General features: G+C 42.8%; 1 protein-coding gene across 1 annotated transcript in view; it reads right to left on the bottom strand.

The window, feature by feature from the left end:
• The window catches only part of fam228a (family with sequence similarity 228 member A), a 68,992-nt gene that overhangs the window by 52,281 nt on the left and 3,140 nt on the right, over nt 1-13,571 (bottom strand). Inside the window, exons 2-3 of the mRNA XM_085997085.1 lie at nt 7,618-7,770; nt 930-1,007 (exon numbers count right to left, since the gene is read on the bottom strand). Of these exons, the coding sequence (XP_085853211.1) occupies nt 930-1,007; nt 7,618-7,770 (231 nt within the window). The remainder of the gene's footprint in view (nt 1-929; nt 1,008-7,617; nt 7,771-13,571) is intronic.

Here is a 13,571-nt window from a genome sequence, read left to right as displayed (position 1 = left end):
ACGTCATGGTCCTGAAAAACTGATTTTAATTTTGTGGAGTGTCAAATTTCTCCATTATGATAAAAATTACAATTTTTAAGAAACATTAAAAATATTTTTTTAAAGTTTGTTCGTGATTACTTTAAGTTCTACCTGATCCCCATGCAAGAGCCCCCATCTTTGTTTTGCTCTCTAACATTTTTAAATAGTCAGGAAAAAAACAGGTTCTCATTTCCTGCTTCCCTGTCTGTGAGAATTCTGCAATGTGATCTGCTGTGATGTCAACAAGCTGTCTAAGCAGCCAATCACATTAGTGATTCCCCATTATACTGCACTGAAATCTCTTATGCATCGAAAAAGGCAAACTTCTCGCCACATCGCAAGATCTCTGTGGGCAGTGGCGAACACCTTTGCTTCGCCGCTGACCGCAGATTCCTGGCCATTATCTTTTATCACTGTTTGTACTCTAAGTTTTGCTGTCATCATCCATTTCCTTATCTTTAGGTTACTTTTATTTCCATCCGGACACTTCCCTCCCCCTCTTTTAGGTTTAAAGTCATTTCCACAGTCCGATTTATCCTTTCTGCTAGGAACTTGATCCCAGCTCAGTTCAGGTGAAGCCAGTCCCAGAGGTACAGCTCCACCCTGTCCTAGTGTTGGTGCCAACACCTCCTTCTCACACTTTCTACTGCTGTAAGACTCGTAACAATTTCAGAAAGAGTAATTAAGCAGTGGAAACACAGTGGGTAGTGCAAAGCATGCAAGATTGTAGTGGGAGTTGTCTACAGACTGCCTGATAGTAGTGATGTAGTGAGGGGATGTATAAATATGGAGATCAGGGAAGCATATAGCAGAAACAATGTGGTTATAATGGAAGATTTTAATTTTACTTTCCTGATCTGTTTATTCCTATGCAAATTAGCAACTGCTAAAAAAAAAGGTGATGTTACCTTGATAAAGCTTTCTTGTGTGTCATACATGGGCTGGCAGAGAGCATAAACTTCACAGGATTCCATAACTGCTTTAGCCTGCAAAACACAGACATTTAAAAACTACTATAGACCACTTACCGAGAAGCATTTAAACATTCAAAACTTTCACACTGAGCTTCATAGAAACATAGAAACACAGAATTGCAAGTTAAAAAAATGGGAAGATCAGGCTCAGAACTGATGATGATTGACAGTTCAAACTATTGGCTCTTTTATTCCGCCTAGACATTTGTATTTCAACACCCTTGCATATCGACAACTTTCGTAATGATTTAGCCTGAGTCAATAATAAAGAAATAAAGAACTTAAATTTGTATGGTGCCTTTCATAACCTCAGGACATCTCAAAGCACTTCACAAACAATGAAGTACTTTTAAAGTATGGGCCTCGATTTTTACTCCCCCTACCTGTCAAATAGCAAGCAGGGTGGGGCAATTAAAATGAGGGCAGTGACCTACCACCTCTGATCTCACTGCCCTCCCACCTTGTCCTGATGTTAACCCGCTCTTTTGAGCAGGTGAGCAGGATACCCGACCCAAGCTGGCAGGGTATGCTTTAAATATGCAGATCGGGTCCTGATGACGTCATCGGGACCCAATCTGCTATTTTAGTTGGATGCCTGAGTGGGGGAGCAGTGACAGCTTCCCCGTCAAGCCAAACATATCAGGAGCTGGATCATGGGCCAGAAGCAGCTCAGGCAGAACATAAGAACTTGGAGCTGCAGTAGGCTATTTGGCCCTTCGAACCTGCTCCGCCATTCAATAAGATCATGGCCAATCTTCTACCTCAACTCCACCTTCCCGCACTAGCCCCATATCTCTTAACTCCTTTAGTTCCCAAAAATTTATCGACTTCTGTCTTGAATATACTCAACGACTGAGCATCCACAGCTCTCTCGGGTAGAGAATTCCAAAGATTCACAACCCTTTGAGTGAAGAAATTTCTCCTCATCTCAGTCCTAAATGGCCGACCCCTTATTCTGAGATTGTGACCATGTGTTCTAGATTCTCCAGCCAGGGGAAACATTTTCTCAGCATTAACCCTGTCAAGCCCCTTAAGAATTTTATATGTTTCAATTAGATCACCTTTCATTCTTCTAAACTCTAGGGAATATAGGCCTAGTCTACTCAATCTCTCCTCATAGGACAATCCCCTCATCACAGGAACCAGTCTAGTGAACCTTCGTTGCACTCCCTCTAGGGCAAGTATGTCTTTCCTTAGGTAAGGAGACCAGAACTGTACACAGTACTCCAGGTGTGGCTTCATAAGTGCCCTGTATAATTGTAGTAAGACTTCTTTACTCTTATACTCTAATCCCTTTGTAACAAACGCTAACATACCATTTGCTTTCCTAATTGCTTGCTGTACCTGCATGTTAACGTTCTGTGATTCATGTACAAGGACACCCAGGTCCCTCTGAATGCAAACATTTCCCAGACTCTCGCCATTCAAAAAATATTCTGCTTTTTGTTTTTCCTACCAAAGTGGATAACTTCACACTTCCCCACATTGTATTGCATTTTCTATGTTCTTGCCCACTCAGTCAACCTGTCTATATCTCCCTGCAGCCTCTTTGCATCCTCCTCACAGCTTACTTTCCCACCTAACTTTGTATCATCAGCAAACTTGGATACGTTACACTCAGTCCCTTCATCTAAGTCATTAATATAGATTGTAAATAGCTGAGGCCCAAGCACTGATCCTTGCGGTACCCTTCTAGTTACAGCCTGCCAACCCGAAAAAGTCCAGTTTATTCCTACTCTCTGTTTTCTGTCCATTGACAAATCCTCAATCCATGCTAATATATTATCCCCAATCCCATGAGTCCTAATGTTGTGTAAGAACCTCGTGTGGCACCTCATCGAATGCTTTTTGAAAATCCAAATACATTACATCCACTGGTTCCCCCTTATCCATCCTGCTAGTTACATCCTCAAAAAACTCTAATTTCCCTTTCATAAAACCATGTTGACTCTGCCTAATCATATTACGATTTTTTAAGTGCCCTGTTACCACCTCCCGAATAATAGATTCTAGCATTTTGCCGACTACTGATGTTGGGCTAACTGGCCTATAGTTCCCTGTTTTTTCTCCTCTTCCTTTCTTAAATAGCAAGGTTATGTTTGCTACCTTCCAATCCTTGGGGACTATTCTAGAATCTAGGGAAGTCTGGAAGATTAATACCAGTGCATCCACTATCTCTGCAGCTACCTCTTTTAAAACCCTAGGATGCAGGTTGTCAGGTCCAAGCGATTTGTCGCCACTAAGTCCCATTAATTTCTCCAGTACAGGAAACTTTGGTTTATCCGGAGGTTAACTGTCCGGAATGCTCGAGCCACCGGCAAAAATCAGGAGCCATTTCGTTAGGTTTTTTTTCTTTTCGTTCTTTTTTCACCAGTCAGGCTCTGCAAGGTCTCGCTGAAGCTGTTGCTAAGCTACAGAGATGCTTGCAAGGTACGGCTGACTGTTTAGAAGCTGTTGCTAAGCAACAGGGTTTGTTGCCAGATACAGAGCTCAAAATCTCCGTATGTTTCAACATTAGCGCTGGTTTGTCCGGCAGTTTTGATGGGACGGTAATAGCTCAGTCCCGTCGGTGCCGGATAGCACAAAGTTTCCTGTACTATGTCTTTACTTATACTGATTTCTTTAAGTTCATCATTCTCTCTAGGCCCTTGGTTCCCCATTATTTACGGAATGGTTTTTGTGTCTTCTACCGTGAAGACAGATACAAAGTATTTGTTTAATGTCTCTGCCATTTCCTTATTGCCCATTATAATTTCTCCTGTCTCTGCCTCTAATGGGCTCACATTTACTATCACTAATCTCTTCCTATTTACATACCTATAGAAATGTTTACAATCTGTTTTTATGTCTCTTGCTAATTTACTCATATTCTTTTTTCTCCTTCCTTATCAATTTCTTGGTCCTCCTTTGTTGAATTCTAAAATCCTCCTAATCCTCAGGCTTACTACTCTTTTTGGCAACATTATAAGCCTCGTGGTTTGATCTAGTACTATCTTTAACTTCTCTTGTTAGCCACAGTTAAACCACTTTTCCTGTGGGATTTTTGTGCCTTAAAGAATGTATATTTGTTGTAAATTATGTATTCATTCTTTAAATGCTAGCCATTGCTTGTCTACCATCATACCTTTTAATGTAGTTTCCCAATCTACCTTAGCCAACTCGCCCCTCATACCTATGTAGTTTGCTTTATTTAGATTTAAGACCCTAGTTTCGGATTTAACTAAATCACTTTCAAACTCAATATAAAATTCTATCATATTGTGGTCACTCTTCCCTAAAGACCCCTTTACTACAAGGTTATTAATGAACCCTTTCTCATTGCACAATACTAGATCTAAAATAGCCTGTTCGCTAGTTGGTTCCTCAACATACTGATCTAGAAAACTATCTTGCATACATTCCATGAATTCGTCCTCCACACTATTACTGCAAATTTGGTTTGCCCAGTCTATATGTAGATTAAAGTCCCCCATGATTACTGTATTACCCTTGTTACATGCGCCTCTAATTTCCTGATTTATACTCTGCCGTTCATTACAACTACTATTTGGGGGCCTATAAACAACTTCCACCAATGTTTTTTGCCCCTTGCTGTTTCTTAGCTCCACCCAAACTGATTCTACTTCTTGATTTTTGGAGCGAAGATCCTTTCTCTCTACTATCTTTAACCCATCCTTTATTATCAGGGCTACCCCTCCTCCTTTTCCATTTTGCCTATCTCTTCTAAAAGTTAAGTATCCTGGAATATTTAATTCCCAACCTGTCACTTTGACTATTAGATCAAACCTATTAATCTCTGCGCTATTAATTCATCTATTTTGTTGCAAATGCTTTGCACAGATATAGTGCCTTTAGCTTTGACTTTTTTCTATATTTCCCTGATGTCACCTTAGTCACTGATGCCCTAAGAACATAAGAAATAGGAGCAGGAGTAGGCCATTCGGCCCCTCGAGCCTGCTTCGCCATTCAATGAGATCATGGCTGATCTTCTGCCTCAACTCCATTCACCAACCCTGTTGCCATATCCCTTGATGCCCTTACTAGTCAGAAATCTATCGACTTCTGTTTTGAATATACCCAATGACTGAGCCTCCACAACCCTCTGGAGTAGAGAATTCCAAAGATTCACCACCCTCTGTGAAGAAATTTCTTCTCATCTCAGTCCTGAATGGCCTACCCTTTATCTTGAGGCTGTGGCCCCTGGTTCTAGACTCCCCAGCCAAGGGAAACATTCTCCCAGCATCCATCCTATCAAGCCCTGTAATAATTTTGTATGCTTCAATGAGATCCCCTCTCACTCTTCTGAATTCAAGAGAATACAGGCTTAGTTTACTCAATCTCTTCTCATACGACAGTCCCTCCATCATAGGAATCAATCTCGTGAACCTTTGTTGCACTCCCTCTATGGCAAGTATATCCTTCCTTGGGTAAGGAGACTAAAATTGTACACAGTACTCCAGGTGTGGTCTCACCAAGGCCCTATGTAATTGGAGTAAGACTAGGGACAGGGTCACTGGCAAGGCTTGGAAGCTAAGCAGAGCCAGGCCTGGTTAGTACCTGGAGGGGTGACCATCAGGGAAGACCAGGTGCAGAAGGTCACGGAAGGAGCCCCGAGGAGGGGCGGTTGGTGAGAAGGTCACGGAAGGAGGAGCGGCTGGTGAGAAGGTCACGGAAGGAGGAGCGGCTGGTGAGCAGGCCCGGGCGTTGGGCTGAAGATTGTCGGACAGGAGGAATGGTGGAAATGGAATGGCGGCGCGCACCGACGCAGCGGCTTTGCTTCTCCCAGTCATGGGAGCTTGCAAGATCACATTTCATTGTTCATGTACTTGTGCAATGACAATAAAGTTGAATTATTTACTCCTGTACTCAAATCCTCTTGTAATGAAGGCCAGCATACCATTTGCCTTCCTAATGGCTTGCTGCACCTGCACGTTCACTTTCAGTCACTCATGTACAAGGACACCCAGGTTCCTTTGAGCATCTGCATTCCCCAATCTTTCACCATTTAGGAAATACTCTGCCTTTCTGTTTTTTCTACCAAAGTGGATAACTTCCATTTATTCACATTATATTCCATGTGCCATGTTCTTGCCAACTCACTGAGTCTGTCGCGATCCCCTTGCAGCCTCTTCACATCCTCTTCGCAACTTACACTGCCACCTAGCTTTGTATCATCAGCAAATTTGGAAATGTTACATTTAGTCCCCTCATCCAAATCATTGATGTAGATTGTGAATAGCTGGGGCCCAAGCTCCGATCCTTGTGGTACCCCACTAGTCACAGCCTGCCATCCTGAAAAAGACTCGTTTATCCCTACTCTTTGTTTTCTGCCTGTTAACCAATTCTCAATCCATGCTAGTATATTACCCCCAGTTCCATGTGCCCTAATTTTGTTCACCAACCTCTTGTGTGGGACTTTATCAAAGGCCTTCTGAAAATCCAGATACACCACATCTACCGGTTCCCCTTTGTCTACTCCACTAGTTACATCCTCAAAGAACTCCAGTAGGTTTGTCAAACAGGATTTCCCTTTCATAAATCCATGTTGACTCTGCCCAATCTTACTATTAGTTTCTAAGTGCCCAGTTATTGCATCCTTTATAATAGATTCCAGCATTTTCCCAACTACTAATATGAGGCTAACAGGTCTGTAGTTCCCCGTTTTATCTCTCCCTCCTTTCTTAAATAACAGGGTTACATTTGCTATCCTCCAATCTGCAGGAACCGTTCCAGAATCTACAGAATTTTGGAAGATGACAACCAATGCGTCCACTATCCCAATGGCCACCTCTTAAAAAACCCTAGGATGTAGGTCATCTGGTCCTTGGGATTTATCAACTTTTAGTCCCGTTAATTTTGCTAGTACTGTTTTTTTTACTAATAATAATTTCTTTACCTATTACCTTTGTTACTCTCTCTGTTCCTTTCTGACCCACTACTTATTTTTACCCAAAACTCTGCTCTGCTTTAGAGCCTTGATATTTCCGTTGCTGCTTTTAAATTTACTCTTTTCTGAATCCTCCCACGACTCTCCTTTGTTAGTTTAAAGCTCTGTCTACTGCCCTAGTTATTCGATTTGCCAGGACACTGGTTCCAGCCCAGTTTAAGTGGAGCCCGTCCCTACAGAACAGTTCCCTCTTTCCCTAGTACTGGTGCCAGTGCCCCATGAAGCAAAACCCCTGCCTCCCACATCACTCTTTGAGCCACGCATTTAACCTTCTAATCTGCTTATCCCACTGCCAATTGGCGTGTGGCAGGTACATTTTAAAATTTTATTTCAGGTGTCTTTGTGGGCCAGGAGAAGTAGGGGCCTCTCTTGCCTTGCGCTCTCCCGGATCTCATCCAGAGCCCCCCAACCCATGTCATCGTGGAAAGGGTAGACAAGCTTTTGGTCTTCTAGCAAGATTACAATCAGTGCAAGAGTTGCTTACGCCAGCCCTCTGAGGAACTCTCTCCTATATATCTCAACCATTAGTAACTCAGTTCTCGCATCTGGAGCTTCAAATGCACCTAAATCTTTGATTTACCTGTTGGCACCCTCTTTGTGTGCATCCAGCAATCTCATGAGGCATGTGGTCTTACTACTGGTCACTATTATTTTAAAAAAAAACAATTACTATACCTGGAGATGAGCAAAAGACTTCTTTGAGAGCCAGTCCACACAATTCTGTTCTGTTGGACAAATAGATGCACTTAGACATTTTTCTGGTGGCTGTATTCTTGTACGCCTTTGTGCTGAAAGAGATTTCATTGGACATGTTCTTGCAGTAGCAACCTATAAAGACAGAAATGTACTAATGACAATGTAAAATTAGACCTGACTACAGTACTTTGATTAGAGATGTCTTTAATGCTGTAGCTCTCAATCTAAGGTTTTTGGTCAAGCAGTATTCTATGTGCAGTGTCTGGCTACATCTTCAATTCTCCTGCCCAGGAATGAGCTCTGCTTTACTAACATTCAAGAGATGCCCTAAGCACTTTCTAAACTTGGCTATACTCCATGCAGTACCCAAACAGTACAAGACTTCCTCCTCCAGGGAATCGCGCACCACTTTACTCCAGAGTTAGACAGTCTGACTGAATGTAAATAACAATATTAACATCCATGCAAAGCAAAAAAAACAACAGCTCATTTTATACTCGAGCGAAACTGAACATGCTCAAGTAGTAATAAGGCTATTTCAAATCTGATCACCTTGTGGTGTTAATCAGGTTGTACACCAACTCATTCACTGTTTAACAAGAATAACTTTTGCATTTTAACTTCTTTATGCTGTGATGTAGTTTAATGAGTATAATAAACATATATATTTTGGAACAAGGCTTCCTCCAGTTTGAGTATCACAGATCAAATCTAATATAAATAACTTAGAGTGACACTAAAGTTGTAGTGTAAATGCACCCCAAGGTATTTTGTGCCTCTGCTCAACCAACATCCAGAGCCCTATGCAACAAGATCTTCCTCACATGCGCCACAGCATTTTCCCAGAGGTAGGAACAAGTTGATATGAGGAGGAGACTGCCACCAGCCCCGTGCACCAAGCACAAAAGTAATAATTACCTAGCCCAATAAGACACGCATACAAAGTACTTCCTGCCCATGGCTACTGCCAACAAAAGTCCATGATCGTCATGTGTGCAATACTGCTATACCATTAAGTGAAAGTATGCCAAAAGACTGATTATATCAATGCATGCCTCTACAAATATTGTGCAAACTCTTAGGATCCCTCATTCGAGATAAAATTAGTGCGCATTTAGAAATATATGGGCTAATCAAGGATAGGTTGCGTTTGACAACTTAATCGTTTTTTTTGCAGAAGTGACCAATTGGTTAAATATAAGGAATGTAGTAGATTTAATGTACATGGATTTTCAAAAAGCTTTGGCATTGACACTATGAAGTTGCAACATATGAGGGTTGTTAATGTAACACCTTGGTTCAAATAGCTATGGATCAGTCAAACTAATATCAGTAATGGGTAAGCTTCTAGAGGCTATAATATGGATTAAAATTAGGCTGACTATAGAGATAGCATCTGTGTCCTGTAGTGTACAGGTTTACCTGGGTGTAATATGACTCTGCTCACCCATCATTTTGCCTAGAATGTGTAACTTGGTCCAGGCATGGCAGTTAGGCTAGAAGCAACCTCGTCCAGAAAGATGTGGGTAAATTAAAGAGAGTCAGCATGGATTTGTAAAAGGCAAATCTTGTCTGATAAATTCAATGGAGTTCTTTGGATAAATCAGAGTGTACTGATAAAGGAAATGCAGTGGATGTCATGTATCTGGATTTTGAAAAGGCATTTAATAAGGTGCTGCATAGGAGGCTGCTTCTATTACAGTCCCAATGCCTTTTCCTTTACAGCTTTATCAACTTGTCCTCCCAATTTTAAGGAATCTATGTGTGTATAAACTACCTCTGAAGGACACCTTTCCAGTCCAAAAAACATAATTAATCACTGCTGTTTTATGTCATTTGAACAACTTCCTATTTATGTTGCCATTTCCCTTTATTTTTAATAACAAGCCTCCTATGCAATAGGGGTGCCATTACATTACTAGGTGTATTCTATAGGCCGCCAACTAGTGGGAAGGATATAGAGGAGCAAATTTGCAGGGAAATTACAGAGAGGTGCAAGAACTCTAGAGTAGTGATAATGGGGGACTTCAACTATCCTAATATAAACGGGGAAGTAATAGTGTAAAGGGCAGAGAAGGGGAAGAATTTCTGAAGTGTGTTCAGGAGAACTTTCTTGATCAGTACATTTCTGGCCCAATGAGGAAGGAGGCATTGCTGGATCTGGTTCTGGGGAATGAGGTGGGTCAAGTAGAGCAAGTGTCAGTAGGGGAACATTTAGGGAACAGTGATCACAGTATCATAAGGTTTAGACTAGCTATGGAAAAGGACAGGGAGAAATCTAGAGTAAAAATACTTAATTGGAGGAAGGCCAATTTCAGTAAGAATGGATCTGGCCCGGGTAAATTGGAATCAAAGATTGGCAGGCAAAACTGTAATCGAACAACGGGCTGCCTTTAAAGAGGAGATGGTTCAGGTACAGCCGAGGTACATTCCCAAGAGGGGGAAAGGTATGGCAACAAAAGCCAGAGCTCTCTGGAGGACGAAAGAGATAGAGAGTAAGATGAAGCAGAAAAAGGGAGCGTATGACAGATGTCAGGTTGAAAATACAAGTGAGAACCAGGCTGAATATAGAAAGTTCAGAGGGGAAGTGAAAAAAGAAATAAGAGGGGCAAAGAGAGAGTATGAGAATAGATCGGCAGCTAACATAAAAGGGAATCCAAAAGTCTTTTATAGGCATATAAATAGTAAACGGGTAGTAAGAAGAGGGGTGGGGCCAATTAGGGACCAAAATGGAGCATACGCATGGAGGCAGAGGGTATGGCTGAGGTACTAAATGAGTACTTTGCATCTGTCTTTACTAAGGAAGAAGATGCTGCCAAAGTCATAGTGAAAGAGGAGGTAGTTGAGATACTGGATGAGATAAAAATCGATAAAGAGATACCAGAAAGGCTGGCTGTACTTAAAGTAGATAAGTCACCAGGACCGCATGGGATGCAGCCTAGGATGCTGGGGGAAGTAAAGGTGGAAATTGCAGAGTTACTGGCCATAATCTTCCAATCCTCCTTGGATACAGGGCTGGTGCCAGAGGACTGGAGAATTGCAAATGATGCACCCTTGTTCAATAAAGGGTGCAAGGATAAACCCAGGAACTACAGGCCAGTTAGTGTAACCTTGGTAGTGGGGAAGCTTTTAGAAACGATAATCGGGGACAAAGTTAACAGTCACTTGAACAAGTGTGGATTAATTAAGGAAAGCTAGCACGGATTTGTTAAAGGCAAATCGTGTTTAACTAACTTGATTGAGTTTTTTGATGAGGTAACAGAGAGGGTTGATGAGGGCAATGCAGTTGATGTGGTGTACATGGATTTCCAAAAGGCATTTGATAAAGTGCCACATAATAGGCTTGCCAGCAAAGTTGAAGCCCAAGGAATAAAAGGGACAGTGGCAGCACGGATATGAAATTGGCTAAGTGACAGGAAACAGAGAGCAGTGGTAAACGGTTATTTTTCGGACTGGAGGAAGTTCCCCAGGGGTCGGTACTAGGACCACTGCTTTTTTTGATATATATTAATGACTTGGGCTTAGGTGTACAGGGTACAATTTCAAAATTTACAGATGACACAAAACTTGGAAGTATAGTGCACAGTGAGGAGGATAGTGATAGACTTCAAGAAGACAGACAGGCTGGTGGAATGGGCAGACACGTGGCAGATGAAATTTAATGCAGAAAAGTGCAAAGTGATACATTTTGGTAGGAAGAACGAGGAGAGGCAATATAAACTAAAGGGTACAATCCTAAAAGGGGTGCATGAACAGAGAGATCTGGGGGTATATGTGCACAAATTGTTGAAGATGGCAGGGCAGGTTGAGAAAGTGATTAAAAATGCATATGGGATACTGGGCTTCATAAATAGAGGCATAGAGTACAAAAGCAAGGAAGTTATGATGAACCTTTATAAAACACTGGTTCAGCCTCAACTGGAGTATCGTGTCCAATTCTGGGCACCGCACTTTAGGAAGGACGTGAAGGCCTTAGAAAGGGTGCAGAAAAGATTTACGAGCATGGTTCCAGGGATGAAGGACTTCAGTTACGTGGACAGACTGGAGAAGCTGAGGCTGTTCTCCTTAGAGCACAGAAGGTTGAAAAGAGATTTGATAGAGGTGTTCAAAACCATGAGGGGTCTAGACAGAGTAGATAGAGAGAAACTGTTTCCATTGGCGGAAGAGTCGAGAACCAGAGGACACAGATTTAAGATGATTGGCAAAAGAACCAAAGGCAACATGAGGAAAAATGTTTTTACGCAGCGAGTGGTTGGGATCTGGAATTCACTGCCTGAAAGGGTGGTGGAGGCAGATTCAATCGTGGCTTTCAAAAGGGAATTAGATAAGTACCTTAAGGAAAAAGAATTGCAGGGCTCTGGGGAATGGGACTAGCTGATGTACTCTTGCAGAGAGCCGGCATAGGCTTGATGGGCCAACTGGCCTCCTTCTGTGCTGTAACCATTCTATGAGTATAAAAGCAATACGCAATGCTACACCTATACAAATTTTGGTTTGGCCACAACAACTTATATTTATATAGCGCCTTTAACGTAACAAAATGTCCCAAGGTGCTTCACAGGAGAGTTCTCAAAAGAAAAATTTGACATGTGTTCAGGCAGATGTCCAAAAGCTTGGTCGAAGAGGTAGGTTTTATGGAGCGTCTTAAAGGATGAAAGAGAAGTGGATAGATTTAGGGAGGGAATTCCAGAGCTTAGGACCTAGGCAGCTGAAGCACAACCACCAATGGTGGAGCAATTAAAATCAGGGATGTTCAAAAGGCCAGCATAGATGGAGCATAGGGGTCTAGGGAGTTTATAGGGCTGGAGGAGATGAGGAGAGGCGAGGCCATGGAGGGATTTGAAAACAAGGATGAGAATTTTTAAATTGAGGTGTTGCTTAACTGGGAGCCAATGTATGTCAGCAAGCACAGGGGAAATGGGAGAGTGGGACTTGGTACAATTTAGGACATGGGTGGCAGAGTTTTGGATGACCTCAAGTTTATGGAGGGTAGAACTAGGGGGGCTGGCCAGGAGTGCATTGGAACAGTCAAGTCTAGAGGTGATAAAACTGTGGATGAGGGTTTCAGCAGCAGATAAGTTGAGTAAAGGGGGGGGGGGAAGATGGGTGATATTACGAAGGTGGAAATGTGCAGTCTTAGTGATAGAACGGATATGAGGTAGGAAGCTCAATTCGTGATTAGTCAGCAAAGGCCTGAGCTTCATCCCCTTACGCCCCCACCTCAATGAATTTCGAGCTCGGCACGATGCTGAGCTCTTTTTCCGCCGCCTTCGTCTCCGTGCCCACTTCTTTGGCCAGGAGTCTTCCCCCCACACAACTGACCCTTTCTCCCGCTTGCAGAATTCCCATTCTACCTGGACCCCTCCCCCTGGCCTCTTACCCTCTCTAGATCTTTTCATCGCTAACTGCCAACGTGACATCGGCCGTCTCCATTTCTCTGCTCCCCTCACTCACTCCAACCTACCTCCCTCTGAACTTGCAGCACTCCATTCTCTTAGATCCAACCCTGACATTGTCATTAAACCCGCTGACAAGGGTGGTGCTGTTGTTGTTTGGCGTACTGACCTCTACCTAGCGGAAGCTGAACGCCAACTCTCCGACACCTCCTCCTACCTCCACCTGGACCATGACCCCACTACCGAACATCAAACCACCGTTTCCAAGACTGTCACTGACCTCATCTCCTCTGGAGATCTTCCCCCCGCTGCCACCAACCTCATAGTTCCCCAACCCCGCACAGCCCGCTTCTACCTCCTTCCCAAGATCCACAAACAGGACTGCCCTGGTAGACCCATCGTTTCAGCCTGTTCTTGCCCTACGGAACTTATCTCTTCCTATCTTGACTCTATCTTTTCTCCCCTTGTCCAGTCTCTTCCCACCTACATCCGCGACTCTTCGGACGCCCTCCGCCACTTTAACAGTTTCCAGTTTCC

This window comes from Somniosus microcephalus, chromosome 9 (assembly GCF_052327205.1).
Source record: "Somniosus microcephalus isolate GS21.2 chromosome 9, FLI_Smic_1.0, whole genome shotgun sequence".
NCBI classification, from domain to species: domain Eukaryota; kingdom Metazoa; phylum Chordata; class Chondrichthyes; order Squaliformes; family Somniosidae; genus Somniosus; species Somniosus microcephalus.
The sequence above is the reverse complement of the archived record's forward strand: the minus strand, read 5'-3'. Positions and strand labels throughout refer to the sequence as shown.